General features: G+C 42.4%; 1 protein-coding gene across 16 annotated transcripts in view; it reads right to left on the minus strand.

The window, feature by feature from the left end:
* KTN1 (kinectin 1) overlaps nucleotides 1-16,592 on the minus strand; it is a 447,380-nt gene that overhangs the window by 349,449 nt on the left and 81,339 nt on the right. For 8 of the 16 annotated variants that reach the window (XM_078659859.1, XM_078659855.1, XM_078659854.1 and 5 more), the window contains exons 3-5: nucleotides 14,045-14,197; nucleotides 7,026-7,229; nucleotides 6,535-6,665 (exon numbers count right to left, since the gene is read on the minus strand). In XM_078659859.1, the coding sequence (XP_078515985.1) occupies nucleotides 6,535-6,665; nucleotides 7,026-7,229; nucleotides 14,045-14,197 (488 nt within the window). Of the gene's footprint in view, nucleotides 1-6,534; nucleotides 6,666-7,025; nucleotides 7,236-14,044; nucleotides 14,198-16,592 lie in introns of all 16 variants that reach the window. The other 8 variants (XM_078659857.1, XM_078659851.1, XM_078659850.1 and 5 more) reach the window with 1 other exon arrangement.

Genomic DNA, 16,592 nt, shown 5'->3' on the forward strand with positions numbered 1-16,592 from the left:
TTCTATTCTGGTGATACTGAAGCATCTGGAGCATCTGGGACGGAGTATTTGCTTGCCAGGTGCTTTCGACTTTCAAAACTCGATTTTTAATTTGAGGACTTGAATTCTCGACTAATTTAGTAACGAAAAGGTGAGGGTATGACTCACTACTTGTCTTGAGACCACTGTTGATACTGAAACATTTTTCAAACCTAGAATAAAAATCACTAATATCTTCATCTTGTTTCTGTTTACAGGCTGAGATTGCATCCCAGTCTTCCTTTCTCGTTGTCAATAATCTGGGTAAAACTTGAATCAATAATTCTGGTAATTCTTTACATTTATCTCCAAGACCGGTACCTGGTACTCGTGCCTTGTCTTCAGCTTCTAGAGCTGCCCAATCTATCTTTTTCTCTCCCACCTCCCATTCTTTTTCCTTTAACTTTTCATACACCCCTGCGGGTAACAGGACCTTTAACATTTTAATGATATCTGGGTAAGTATATTCTCCCATACGGAGCATGTCTTTTAATTCTCTATGGAACCCCGCTGGATCTTTGTCATGACAGGGAATTAATTTCTTCATTTCAAGAAGTTCCATCTTTGATATTGGAGTGTATACAAACACTCGTTGCATTTCGCCACCCGTCCCTCTGACTGGGTGGACTTCTCGTAACGGATTCTGTCGGTCTATATAGAATGATTTACTTTCTGGGGGTGAGACATGAACAAAATGCGGGTTCAGAAACGTTCTATATTTGTGACGCTGTTCTAGAATTACACTAATTAAATCGGTACCTAGACCTCTCCATTTGTACTGGAGTAACTCGTTCAGAACATCATGTAACGGACCTGGATCAGAGTGTTGACCCTCATACAGAGTAATGAGGTGCTGAATCATATACATACCCACCAGTCGCTGCTCGGCTGGGGGCAGTTTCAGAAACATTTGTGCCACTATTTCGTCTGGAAAAGTGGTAGAATCAGTAATCCATCGGACTGCTGATCGGGCTAGTTCTTGTTCGTGCATGGTACTTAATTCACTATAACCGATTCGTGATTTCAGAATGTGATCGGTAGCTTGAAATACTTGTTCTAGAGAACCTTGTTCTGGAGCTGGATGATGGAAAATAGACTTGTGTTCTAGGCGTAAATGGCGCTCTGGAAATCTAGATTTTCCTACATACGCTATTCTGGCGGGATTCTCGTCTTCCTCTTCAGGATCAGAGATACTTTCTTTCTCGCTTACTTGTGCTGCTTTACGCTGTTCGTGTATCTTTATTATCTCTTTACGGATTTTCTTGTACATACTCTCCATAGCACCGACGGTCTTGTGCTTACCCTCGGCTATATTATCACTCCACCTTGTCAGGATTCTCATTTCGGCGGAATCTTTAGACGGGTAGTCTTGTTCTCTTATTAGACAATTGATCAGGAACTTTAATATCATGAGCTGGATCTCGGCTTTCCTTTGAGACATAGTCTCGCTAATACTTTCTGGATCATCCCCTGTACGGATGAAACGATATATTCTGTCTAGATCTTCTTTCATATTCGGTAAGGTGACTAGATACTCGGCCACCTTTCTTACGCGGAATGAATATAAAACCATATTATCCTCGCCTGGAACTGGATCATAGACACATTCGGCAAGGGATTTTCTTATTTCTGCAACAGACTGATATCTAGGCGTACGCTGTGATGCTTGTGCATGTAATTCGGCTAACGTTAAACGCTTGTGTGGCGGCGGGGTTTGAGGAGGACCTCCTCCTGCGGCCCCTAAACTGGAGTCGTCTACTGAGGCTCTACGTCCTGGCAGAGTGGGAAATGGAAATGCAGGCTGGACTTGTATGACGGGCTGGACCGGGGGTACCGTAACAGGTACTCCGGTGTCTGGAAGAGCGGGAAGTGCCTGATTTACAGGGACTGGCGGAGCGCGAACAGGGTTTGCATATTCTGGGACTGTGTCGTCCAAATAGGACGAAATAAAAATATCAGCTGCGGTCGGTTTGTGACGTAGCTTGGTCGGAACTAATGGTGGCGGGAAATTACTGGATGCCTCTGGGGTCGCTTTTGGCAAGCCCTCGGCAAGAAGAGGATACATACCCTTAATGAGGGCATGCCTCTGTCTGTCTAACTGTTCGGCTTTGACTTGTTCACCTATCTCGATTAATTCTCTTTCTTGGGCTCGTTCTTGGGATTCTCTACTTAACTCTGACTTTCTGACTTCCTTTTCGGTTCTTCTATGAGCTTCTTTACGCCATAACTCGATGGCATCTTTCTGTGACTGTCTGGCTTTCTTTTTCCATAATGCTTCTTCTACTCGCATGATACATTCGGCATCCCATGTACCCGATACGGGCCATCTATACTTTTCTTCTAACTGTTTGGTATACTCTACCCATAAATCTAGATATAATATGGCGCTTATGCCATGTTTCTGATACATAAAGTGACCTGGACTGTCCCTAGGCGGAACAGGAACTGCTTCTTCTAATAAACCCTTTCTAGTTTTTAACTGACGTAACTTGGAAAATATAGGCATGACTGAACTGTAATCTAGACACAATACAATATACAATGAAAACACGAAATCACATCACACTCATACCACAACATTAAAATACATAAAGAACATTATAAATAACAGTTCGAACAGAATATTACCTGAAATACTGAGAACAGAAATACAAGAATTTTCTCGAGAACGGAACAGACTAGAGTTACTGGATGCACTGCTATAACAGTACGGAACATACCGGTCCCATAAAGGGACGCATCAAGACCCGTATCCACCTAGGTGAACACTTCGTTTGTGAGTCTGGGTACCACCAACCCACGGACCAGGAGTCAATTTAGATTGGTCCTGTCTAGATACTACCCCAGCAATGGTACTCACCGGGCAGCACGGAACGGAAGGCCTCGGACTGGACTGGACTTCTACGACGACGAACTATGAACTTCGGACTTCAGTTACGGGTGGGCCTCCGGATACCTCGGACCTTGGACTCTCGGCTTGGGCTCTGGTCGGGACTCGCCGCGTTCCTCCACCGTCTCGTTTGGATGCTGGACCGCCTCCTCCGTCTCCTCCGTGGGCCTGAGGGATACTTGGAGCAGAAATATCTGCCAGTGCACGGTATGGTTCCGTCACGACTGCAGAGGGTCAGGGGGTCGGCGTGGCTTCACCGACGCGTGGGGAAAGGGCAGGTCCCTGTTCGGGCGCCATTATGTGGTAAATAAATAAATAATACCCTATTTTTGACTAGGCATATAGCATAACAGATAGCTCAATAAATAAGAGTCAAGATTCGAGGTAGTAGGAGTTTCTGCAGGTTTAATACAGCATAAGGACAGGATCAGGACAACCTGCATAGGATGACCCAGCAGCTGCTGGGGCCGGGTCTGGGATGAGCGCGCTAACTTTTCATAACAATACAAGAGCATTTATACATAGCGCGAACACATAGCATTACATTGCAGTAGGCGTAGCAGTGGGTGGAGCAGAAGGCGTGACGCGTAGCAGTCGCGAAAGATAACAGTAAAAGTAGGTGTAACTGGGAGTATACATAGACATGTGATGCAAACGTAACAGAATATGTCATGAATGGGCGGAAACATAGGAGGGGGCTACCTAAGGAGCCGGGACCTCTAATCTGGTGGTGCGCGTAAACTGGCAATGACGTATTACTAGGAGAAGCTGGGGGCTATGAACTCTGTGCTAGGAGCAGAGACTAAAGTCTGGAGGGTCGGAGCGACATGTACCTAAACCCTATCTAGTATCTGATGTTTAGGGAACATGTTGATATAAACTAGAAGTCATGAGGGGAAAGGCTAACTTGACTCTAAGACTGGACCATGCATTATTCTACATGTAGTGCGTGATGAAGAATACTAAATGACCATTAAATACAGTATTTCTCTACCATGGAGCCGTGAGGGCTAGACAATGACGGAAACTATTGATGCAGTTCAGTAGCTTAGAAATGCAGAGAAGGAGGACTGAACTGATAGCTGGAATCATAACATACTCTTGGCAGACTCAGAGGCAAAACCAAGCTGCACCGGGCACTGCGTAAAAGGAAGTAAGTGAAGGGTCGAGGATACAGGTGGGGGCTGTATCGCTCCTCAGCGAGGCTTCAGGAGACAGGAGCTGAATCTAGGGTCCGGGCTCTGTTGAGGCCTGGAAACGGGAACTTTATAATGAAATAACGTGCACACTGGGAAACGTGGCAACGTAGCTTTACATAGGCCTAATATTCGTAGTATTCACGAGGACTGGAAACTGGCATACCAGAGGTGGACACAACTATAATTGCGTCTTGATCAGACATGGGGAATAACATATGCATATTGGTCATGCACACATAACATATGATGGATGAGGCGTAGGGACACAGAACATGGCAAAATTTACTTTTCCACAAGAAGGTGATCCAATGAGCCGGGGAAATTAATAATGAGCATGCGGTGGATCTGGGAGATACCCCTGGCCCATATTTCCCATGAGTAACTTAGCTTCTATAGGATTCAATTCTGGGAGAGCATCGGTTGGCAAGGAGTAAGTGTGAAGAGCATGACTGAATTGGAAATATTTATAAAATTGAGTATGGGTAAGGGGATATGTCTGCTAAAGATCTTGGAAGGATCGGATGTGTGTCCCTGACCATACATCTCCTAGTCGCATGATGCCAAAAAGATCCCAGGATTGAAAACCTCCACCTCTCTCAACCAGGTGCCGTGCAAAGCGGGGTTTGCTGCATAAGCCTATTCTTACATTGTACGTGCTAATTACATTTTTGTGTGTCATATTGCAGATACCCCCAACAGATCCACCGTCCTTGAATTGCAAATATAGGTGGTCCTGAAGAAGGTGGATTCAAATTATAACTTCCACTGAAATATACGTTGACTTGATGTCCCAAGATCCCAACCCACAACGGCTGAAACTGAAGCTATCATTGGGGCAATTAATGTATGTAATACGTGGTTGGGATAGGTATGAATGGCATATGTGTGTGAATGTATGCTTCAGTGTGCAGGGAGAGTGTGTGTAGTGTGCGTCTGGGGGTCAGATTATGATACAAAGAATTTATTTTGTACAGCTGTACACAAAGTGTTAAAGACTCAAGTTTGATATAAAAGAATATGTTTATAACAAGGATATTATATAAACAAAGTAGAATTGCATTTGTGTAGATGGTTTTTCATATCAAAGATCAGTTAAAAATGTTTGCACAAAAATGAATAAAGAAACAGATGAATGCAAATGTAATGAGTATAATTTGAATGTATTAGATAATGTTATGGTCAGCCCATAGAGGTTCTTTAAGCCAATATTGAAGAAATAAAGGTCCAGTAGGACTAAACTTTTATTCATTGTGGTCTTAAGAGTAACCAATTACACCCTCAATGAACTGCTCATAACTGCACCAGGATGTAATTGAGGACATCACTTCAGAACTAGAAAATATGCTTTACAAAAGAGTAAAAAATAAAATAATAAATGAGTATGTAGACAAAAGGGAGATCATTTTTCTCAGAATAACCTAAAGAAGGACTTTGAAAACTGCAATGTTCTACAGACAGTCCACACGAGTATCTAAACTTGATAAAACTTAATAAAAATTGTTTGTTGTTTCTCAATTTGCATAATAGTATTGCTGAACATTTGAAAATGTAGTAAATCCTGGATGAAAGAGTGAAAAAATGATGAAGACAAAACCATTGATGCAAAAACAAGCTGCTATTAAATATTGAGTTCTATTCATTGTAGGCACTATCATATCCAGAAAATGAAAACAGCAGAGAGATCATAACAAATAAGTTATATATGCAACTTAAAGTGTGGTCTGTACTTTGGAATGCTACTATAGGCTAGCCAAAGCGGAGCTCCTTTTACCCGGACATCTGTGCCCCGAACTGTTAAACTACATATGGCAATGAAGACTGGTTGCTTACAAGGCCTAACTCTACCTCTCGGTTATCATCTTTAGCTTATTGCACACAGCTTAATGTAGCAATTATTAGTCTGTAACAAGAAAGGGAGGGGTGGTCAGTCTCTTGCTTTTCTGACCTCTCTCAGATGGGCTGTTCCTCACCTTTTCCTACCCTCTTTTACTGCTACTTTCTTTGCTCTCTGGGTCCATGCTTGCATCTACAGCTCCTCCCCAAATTTCCAGGTTTATAGACACACAAAGTTTGCTACTCACAGTGCACTTTTGCTCCATCAGTGAGGAAAGAATTGTGGAAGGTCATTTCCTTCACAAACCTCATTTCTCAATTTCTTATCGCTATTCAATCCATACCCATGCTTTGAGACAGTTTTATGCAGCATAACGATTTTTAGAGGCAGCCAATAAAACATTCTTATCCTATTTTTAAATGACTGACATTTTCAGATCTTAGCTATACTTCAATACAATCACTGGATTTAAAAAGGTGAGAACCATTTGGGAAATGAAATATAACAAAAAACAAAGTGTATTTTTGTAGCATTCATTTTCTTTGTTTGATCTTCCAAAGTGGATAAAGAAAAGTAAAAATACACCTTCTTACCTTCTGTAAAGTATCATGCACAATACTGGATTTGTCTTTGAGTAGATCTAGGATACTATGGGCCTCGTCGTCTGTAAATACCATGCTCTTCATGCTCAGTAAAAAGTCCTTAAATTTTACTTCAGCATTTTCTAGAGTGAAAGAGTAGCGACAATTAAACATCTTTATCTGAAGATTTCCTCCTGAGAGAACCAAAACATACAAAAGACGCTGTGGAAAAAAACAGTGTTTAAGAAAACTTCAAAAAAGAAAAATGTTTAAAAGTGAACTAACTGTGGTTGGAAAATATTCCTGTGAGAAACTATGATTACATGGCAGACACACAAAACATCCGTATAAGAAAAAAGGCAATATAACACCTATTTCCAAAGTACCATTAAGAATCTTAATTTAAGAGTATTTGCAGACTCCAAATAAGATCTAAATAGGGTTCACTGAAAACAGAATCATAACGGAGACACTGAAAAGGATCTGCTTTTGTTCATATTCACCATATTTTTTCTTGCTTCCGCTGTGTTTTCCATTAGCAATCTCAGTTTCATTTTTTTGTTTCTTTCCACTGCTTTTATGGATGTTTTCTGTAATATCCCCTTTTTCAAGATCAGTCATCTCCTTCTCCATTGCAGGATTCACCTCCGTTTTATCCATCAGTGGGATATAAGTTGTTGCATGAATAAGAGGTTCATCGACCAAACCTGCAACTAGAAGAATTGAGAGATTAATTTCCGCAAACCCTAAAGAGGTGTAGTTTGGAACATCAAAATGTATTCAGAGGTGAAAGAGTGAGAGAATTTGCATATATGCGATACTGGTGTGCCAATATTTAGCAGACCTCTATGCATAACAGGTTGGCCCTTGGTTTTTCAGTAAGAATGTATTCTATAAGAATCTGTACTTGTGTAGGGACATGGCGTAAACAGGTGATGGACGGAATGCGGAACAAATAAAACATTCACCCCAAGTCAAGAGTTCTGTGTTAAATCCATTGTTCTTTTGCTCACTATGCCATCCCAGTTTAGACCCAGCTATATGCAAATCAGTCTCGACCCTGCTCCTTACGGGAACAGTCCAGCCCGAACTACAAAGCCAGCTCCTCCCTGGACCAGAAATAAGAATCCTGGGACCGGTTTCGGGGTATCACCCCATATCAGCTAGGCTAGCTTGGTCTACAGTGGCATGCAGTCCACCAGGAGTGTGGATTGTTTTGGGGCGTCCAGCTGGGCACGCCAGCACAAAGTTGGCAAGGGTAAATAAGAGCCAGGTGGGAGCTCACAGAAAGGCATATGCCATATTGGCCTTTCAGATTGCTATATATTTATAACCACAATCATAATGTGGTTCCTTATATTTACGATTTTGGTGAACATTGCTGCTGCTATTTTGTCTGCTTTGCGGTTGCATTTCATATAGTGTTCACTAGACTAGATTTTTGAGGTAAAATTATTTTTTTAATGTATCCTGCGTCTTCTAGTATTCTTGAGTGTTATTCCGTAATGAAAGAAGATTTCAGAGTTCCACTAATTATACCTATAATGTCACATATATTGACTGTTACCTAAAACGCATGTCGATCTTATAAGGAACAGTGTGTTGTATTATGGTTGCAGTACAAATGGTTTTCTCATTCAAGGAGGCGCACTGACTGAGTCCTTAGTGCTAGAGGGTCTGGAAAACAGACCTCTGTGCCCCTAGAAAATTTAGAGAATGTATCACCTTGGGAAAAATCAGGGTGTGTAGGGTGTTGGATGGGGGTTAAAGCCGTCATCCACTTAGGCACCATATAAATCAACTCTGTACCAAAAATGTTTTACATATTGTGTGAAACAAAAAAACACCACCAGCATGTATAGCCAAGAAGGCTAACCTATGATATAGCCAGAATTCCCACATGAAACATTAAAAATAGACAGTTAAAAGGCAGATGAAATACGATCATACAAGGCTGCGTAACTGTGCCAGAAATCGTACACAAAGGTAAAGTTTACTAAACAGATGGCAAACTACAGTCCCATCAACTGAGCTAATAGATGGACAACAAAGTTTATGCTTAGCATAAGCAACGATCAGTAAAACAAGTTTAAGGGAAAGCAGGCACAACACCCCCAAGCCTCAAACAAACCTATCAGAATATAATACTTAAAACTGTACCCATACACCTCCCACCACACGATCAGGAAACGCATCCCAACAAGTTGAAGTTTTTGTTCCATGTTTTTTAACACACTGAAGTAAACTCATGGGGAAGAGCTAAAAAACTATGCTTAAGATGAGCCAAGGCACTGCGGCTATATAAACTAAGAACACTTGAACTTGGGCATAACACTGATGAGCTGCATAATTTCCTATGAAATAGAGAGGCCCCTTGATATACATTTGAACTGGAATCCGATATGCCCAGTTCAATACTTGTCACTATATGAATATAAAGGTCTGAAAAGATATATACACAATCATGGCATATATTGCTACAACAATAAAGTAAATGAGGCTGAGAAGTATAGCAGGAGTGTTCTAGAGATAGCGTGGACACCATTACAAAATGGGATAGCCTTTTAAGGACTTGGAAAGGAGGAAATCACAAAATGTGTGGTAATGCCTCACATTAACTGTAATGGACTTTTCAATAATATAAGCCTTACCAAGCAGTATAAGAATCTAGTGGTCTCCAGTTGGGTTTGCAACACATTTTACAAGTTTGGTTGATGGAAGCAAGGTTATGCTGAGCCTTGTTAAGGGACAAACGTCACCACACAGTTAGTGAGTGTATTATGCAAGAGGACTTAGAATAAACACACATTGCCCATACATATGTGATAACAAATAAGGGCACATATCAGAACATGAATATATTGATTTTACTCTGATACAATTTGGGATAATCCAAAATTAGACTAGCAAACATGATAGCTCACCACAGGACATTCAACGAGTTTGGCCATGCACATCCACAACCATTGGTCATTTTAGGATAACACCCAAGTCCGCTTAGAGCACTTGGGTCCAGATGTACTTGCACCAGGCGATCGTCCTGTTCACAGGAGCCCCCCCTTTGCTGGGTTTGGAGCATGTTCCCAGAATGACATCTTTGGGGCTTCATTAAAAGGGAGCAAGGGTTCAGAAGAAGCACCTCTCATTGTAGAACCTCTGTCAAGATGCTAGTCTTGACCACCACTGAGTGCCGGGCCACAAGCAGCTTTATGGACTGCTCCCTCAAAGCCTTTGGAGCCATGACCCGGAAGTCAGAGCACAACTTAGAGTCGTGGTCCTGCTCCAGACACCACAAGCAATCCAAATGTGGGTCCGTCACCAACATGGCATGGAGAGAGGCGCCGCGCGGCTTGAATCCTGAAGTCTTTCTAGACATGACTCCTACACACCAAGATAAAAGGGATATACAAAAAGTAAAAATAAATCCTCTTAAAAAGTTGCAGAGGGTAGCTCTCTTCACAGATTAGCACTTGACAGGCTCGGAAAGAAAAGAACGGACGTGAACATGCGGAGGGGGCACCTATATAGGTGACACGGACGTCACTTCTAGCATGCACAACGCCGACTATTTCACACGGAGCTGACTAATGGCACCTATCGGCCCGCAGGGGTATCGCTCAAAGAAAAATCTTCCAGATCCAGTCGACACCTGGGAAATAAAAGGTAAGGAATCCGTGTTTAGATGTCTCTATCAGCTGACTGCACTTCTACTGTTCAGGATGGCTGCATCAAGTCAGGAGTCTTGAATACCTTTACCAGTATGTAAAAAGGTACTGTTAAGGTGGTTATATACTTTGTGGTTGCAGGGGCTTTTTGACTGCAATGCATGTGCAACTATGGCCCTTAAGGAGTGAAGAAAGCAAGTTTAGCCATGGAAAAAAATCTCTCCTCTAGTTGTTTCTGCTAGGATTTCAACGGGAAGGTGATCTGCCATACCACATGGCTTCAAACTATCAGTTAGTTAGTTAGTTGCCACACAACCTTGCAAACTGATTGTTGAGAAATGTTTGCTTCTCCTGTAACTATAGGAAGGGATATAGAGGCATACCAAAGCAATGCAATATATCTAGCGGTTTGATGTTCTTGGTCATGATGGGAGGCTTTTTTTCTCTTTTATGTGAGATTGGCTGTGTGGAGGTGTAGCAGACTTATGGCACTCTTGTTAATTCAGATTCTCTGAATGATTTCGGGCAGTGTAGATGCAAAGTGTAGCTTTAGCCAGACCACTGACACCATGAGTGCTCTCCTCTTTTTTCTAATCTTTTTTTTATATGTGCCTAGTGGACCTGCATTTATATGTGATGGAAGTTTTCCCATCAGTTCTCTGCATCATAATCTATGATGTGCAGCTTTATTCCGCCATCAAGGGAATTGTCAATCAATCAATCAGGGGTTTGTATAGCGCGCTACTCACCCATGAGGGTCTTAAGGCACGGGGAAGGCGGCTCCGGGTCAGTCTAAGAGCCAGGTCTTGAGGTCCTTCCTGAACGTGTGCAGGGTCTGGGAGAGTCTGATGTTCACAGTTTCAGATCTTGACTCCAACGTAGAAGAAAGCTCTCCCGCCGGGTCTGTTTCTGTGGATGCGAGGGACCTCCGGCAGGGCGGGGTTGGCGGAGCGGAGGTCCCTCTTGGGTACATGGAAGGATACTCTCATTGAGGTATTTGGGTCCTATGTTGTTGAAGGATTTGTAAGCGTGGGTGAGGAGTTTGAAGGTGACCCTCTTCTCGAAGGTGAGCCAGTGGAGAGCTCGTAGGTGTTGGGTCATGTGCTTGTGATGCGGGATCCCAAGGACAAGTCTGGATGCAGCATTCTGGATGGTTTGGAGCTTGTGTAGAAGAGTTCTGTTGATTCCGGCGTTGAGAGTGTTGCCGTAGTCCAGTCTGCTGGTTATAAGTGCGTGGGTGACGGTCTTTCTGCAGTAGGGAGGAACCATTTGAAGGTCTTATGGAGGATGCAAAAACAGTTGAAGCTGGTGGAAGCGACGGTGTTGGTCTAAGTGTAATTTTATTGGTATCGGATGTGCTTTTCTAGTTGTTTCAAAGGAGTATAACATAGTGAATGCCATACAGGTAACTGTGTACTCATGTTGGTATGGCTGGTGTATCCGATTGTAGATCTTGTCCCCATTTCATTTGCTAAGTTTGCTTTGAATAACAGTATCCTCTTCTTGCTTTGTGCTACCTTTGCTCAGAACATAAGCTTTTTGTCCCATGTTCCATTGTATGCTGGAACTTTCCATTTCAGTGTGATTCAAAACTTAGGTCATTTTGGAACACTTTTTAATCAATCAGAGATCATTTTCTGAAGTAGGCTTGGTAATTGAAATGCAATGCCACTTACAGGATTAAGTCTCCTACTGGTGCTGGCTCAGGCAAAGGTATGGAAATCGGCAGCGTCTGGGCCCGCATCCTCAATCAGCATGTCTGAGTACTGAGGGATTCCCATTGAGAGTCAGGTTCTTCTGGCTTGGTTCGGCTACATAGTAGATTAGGCTACTCCATGCCTCTGTTCCAACTGGGCTCTCTTTTCCATATGGGGCCTGTTTTACTGAGAGTATGTAATTGAAGTTGTAGGTTGTGATGAAGAAATATGGAGGATTGTGATCGACTGCTGCCCATTTGTCTATGTGGCTATCTCTGTACATATAGTATGGTGTGTGTCTTGCACCACCTTTATATTTTGTAATATCTCCTCAATATGCATTTTGAATACACAGTCTATGAAAAGGCAAATTTAGTATTCACAACTTCTGGTGGAAAGGATGTGCTGAGCAACGATCAACACATCCTTGTCACATCTTATTTACCAACTGACAGAAGGTGGTGGAAGATTCATCTATCAAGTTATCAATTACAGTAACTCCCTATTCCCACTTTCAAGATAAGCTTTTTAGGGCTTGAGAGATTTCAGTTATCTTATTAAGGAAAGGCACTACATCATGCCACTGTGTGTCTTATAGTGACAGTCGCACTGCCCACTGTAGCAAACTAGGTGCAATAATCTGAATGTCCAATATCAACAAAGTGACTACTGCGCAGCAGCTGTGGGCCATCGTCCATGTTTTAGATGGGTTCAACTTCTTACATTTTCCAGCAGTTTGTTTCCAGAAGAATGTGTTTGGTTCTTTACCTGCAGAAGCAGTGGATTTGGAAGATAATGAACATAGAATTACTTTGGAAGAGATTAATCTATTTTCATTGAAGCTCACAAATTCCAATGTTCTTCTCCTTGCTAACTTTGAAACAGGTACGGCAGGGGTTCTTCTGACTCATCAACCAAAGAGGCACTTTTGAATATGAACTGAGAACACTTTTTTCATCTCAGTGTCTTCCCTGAAATGTTTTTGTGCAGAATGGAAAGGGTAAAGGCAGTAGATTCAATAGCGTTGTGGTCTTTGGCAAATATTTCAATACAAGTGACAAAGCCTAAAGAGGGAGTCCTTGACCTTTGATGGTGTATCAGCCACTATTTAATATGCTTTGATGCTATGCTCATCCCCCGAGAAACAAGGAGATAAAAATGATTCTTTACTTTGTGAAGCTGAGGGTGGGATGATAATGTACAGCCAACAAGCCCTAGGTTAAAGGCAATTGAAAGAAAAAACACCAACTCTGAAGTAAAGAGCAAAGCTCTGTGGATATCCTCATGCTTTGAGGTGTTGTTCAAAATCTAACCTCTAGAAGCCTCCGAATGGAGTATGATCAAGATCTCTTCACCTAACTGAACAGAGTTTGGTTCTTATCACGAGTTGAAGAGTTTGAACAAAGTGCAAGGCTGAAGCAACGTTAACCGAGTGCATGGGAACACTGCTGTTTGAACACAGACAATGGAGGATTTCCACTCTGATGATGGAGAATAATTCAAGCACATGAATCAACCAGGTGTGCCATCTCTTGAATGGGTTTGACCAAAGCATAAGAAGTTTAAGAGTGGCATCAAGAAGACATCAGATACTAAGATGGAGCTTGTTTCAGGATTGCATCAGTCCACAACCATTATCATCAAGTCTTTGCAACTTTAGATACATTAATCTTTACTTTTTGTTCATGAAATATTTGTAAATATATTTTTAAAAAACAACACTCCTATTACAATGTTGTGCATGCCGCACTCTTTAGCATTCAGATGAAGTTAAAAAAATAAATAAATCTAAATGGATATTGAATCTCTACAAACTTACAGCTTCTTCATATAATAAGACTACTTGCTAACATTGGGAAAGATATCAAGTTGCACCCAGTGCCATTAGGAGTCTGTATTCCAAGATAGGACAACATTTGTGCAAAGTTTTATCCTGTAATGTAAGTTGTTTACAGTCCAAAGACCTTTCTTTAAGCTTTTCCTCATGAAGAAGAAGATTCCCACAACTAAACGATGGGCCCTCACTTATGTATGCATGAAGGGATCAGGAAGAAGAGAGGGGGGTTAGTAGAGGCACTACATATCACAAAAACAAATTGAAACATTAATGTATATCAATAACAATCCTTTAAGACTTTAAAAAAACAAAACAGAATTCACCATTTTCAATTTTTTGTTTCTTCACAGCATTCTTTTTCTTGCTTATTCCAGTTTCTTGCTGTTTTGTCTCCATAGGGAAAATTGAAGGGTCATGTTTCTTCATAACAGGAAGAAATGCTTCAACCTTCGGATCTTGGGCAAGTGGAGAGTCATCTAATAAAAACACAAAAGCACACTAGAACACTAGAACACAAATCAATTTTTATAACAGAAGACAAACATCGGGCAATCACTGTCTATTTAACAACGAAGGAACCAAAGACACTAAGATAGCAACAAGTTAGTTAACTTCAGTAATGCTCTTTCTAGCACATAATCCAACAACAGATTACTCATTTTAAGAATATCACCAGGCACCATAAGAGTTTTTCAGCACTGTTCCCATAGGTTGCGCAGTAGGAATGCGTTGCCCAGTGACATCCGTAAAGGAAACTCCAGTGTGCAATGGTCCTGACCCTGCCAGTAGTCGCTGGTGGCTAACATATCTAACCATGGTACTCCCCACTGAACAAGGATGCCTCCTCCCACCCGGGGGTGGAGATGACGCTTTTGATTCACCAGCAGATGTTTCCTCACCTTGTCTACCCTGGCAGTTAGGGATCTACTAGATGGTTGGCTACCGGACAGTGTTCGGCTGGTGAGAAGCAGGGCCTCTAGGCACAGGCCCTGGATCCAGGATCCATGTTGTCCGCGAGGACCTGCACCACCTCCCCTAGACCGAAGGCAGGAAGGTTTTAAGAGAGATGGATTGTCTGAAGATCCAAAAGACTGACATGGAGATGGCTCTCTGCTAGAGACCAGAGGCCCCCCTCCCGTCACATCAGTGAAGTCTGGGTGGGGAAAGAAGTGTGGCCTGCTGCAAGTCAGGTTGGCACCGGTCTGCCACCGCAGAAAATAGTGAGCCGCTGAAAAGGCAGCACTAATGCTCGGACAACTGAAACGTAATGTTCCACTGCAGGACCCAAATATGCCATCCGGCATATTGGAGAGGTGGATACGCTGCAAGGTACTCAGGAAGCCTTCGAGCTTTACTCACTAAGACACAGTACTGAGCTCAAAATATCAAGATCATATCCCGAACATGCCAGACTTGGTGCAGCAGTGAAAAGGCCTTGAAATCCACCATGTATAGGACCACTCCACTGAAAGGAACCCTCTGCATGTGGAAAACGCCAAGGATGTTAGGAGGTCGACTGTTGTCCCATGGTGGTGCACGATTGATAGCAGCAAGTCCGCCAGGAGTAGCTGGTCATCAAGGTACAGGAGTATATGTATTCGAAACCTCCGCAGGTGGGCAGTGACCAACGCCGTCACCGGAGAGGCCAAGGAGAGGCAGAAGAAGAGCATGGTAAATTGAAAGCATTCTTAACCTCACAGTGAATTGCAGATATAGTTTCTTGGATTGCGGGACTAGTCCATGAAAAATGCACGTCCAAGGGCACGGTCCAGTTTCCTGGGTCAAGACCAGAAAGGATCTGTAAAGCTATTGGCACAAAAATGTTTCTTCGTTTCTTCCGGAGGTTGTGCAATCGCATAGGAGCAAGTTGTGATCCCAGAACCTAGTTTGCAATGCCATATAAACACGGACACCACCTGAATTTCTGGAAAAAGTTTCAAACTGCACCAGTACTCTGGGGGAAGGGGAAATTGTAAAAGAAGAGAAAACGTCCTCTGCTTATTCTGGTCTTCCTTAGCCTAGGTACTTTCCTCTGGTTCCCTCTCAGGCCACTAAGGAAAGTGTCTGTGTGTATCGAATGAACTAAAGAAAAGTATATAAATGAAGGGTACTACTGGTTACAAAGATAGAGTCTAAAGAATAACCCTGTTTTCCTCCCCTAAATCCTTCTTGCCTAAAGACTTCCCTCTTTCCCACTAAAGAATTTGGTGTTAGGGAAAACAATCTATACGTTTGATGATCCCTAGAGGGAAATATACAATACCATTACATGAGAACTCTGGGAAATGTAGCATAAATTATTATCCTTACTGGAACCCTCCTAATAAACCACTTAAAGGAGGACCTTATATCATGCGAAGGAGCCCGATAGCTATATCTTTATTCCCTAAAATACTTCCAATAGTAAGCAAATTCATGCAGATGAGATTAAATCAGGGACATTGCAGTAAAAGTCTCCAAATGTCCAAAACAAGACTTAAAAATGACAGTCTTGCAAAAAGAGAACTTTTCTAAATCTCATATAGTGTCTTTGCAGAGGAGCCGCGGCAGCTGTGACTGGATCTGAGAATTTGTGAGCATTCTAAATTGGTTTTTCTGTAGAAAGGCATTCAGAGGTCGGAGGTACAATATGCCTCAGACCTCAGTCTTTCTTCGGTATGAGCAGGTAGAGCGAACAGCACCACTCTTTTTTTCAAAGCAGACACACACTCAATGGCAACTTAGACCCCCTGATGGTGCAATCGGGTGCTCGGCCACCATAACCATAACTGGGCCTGCTTTGGCTGCACAGTTTGGGAGGGCTGGCGTGGGCTGTAGGCTAGCAACCTGGAATAACTCCTAAACCTCCTGTACTGTTGGTGGAACTACTTT

The sequence above is a fragment of the Lissotriton helveticus genome, chromosome 9 (assembly GCF_964261635.1).
Source record: "Lissotriton helveticus chromosome 9, aLisHel1.1, whole genome shotgun sequence".
NCBI lineage: Eukaryota > Metazoa > Chordata > Amphibia > Caudata > Salamandridae > Lissotriton > Lissotriton helveticus.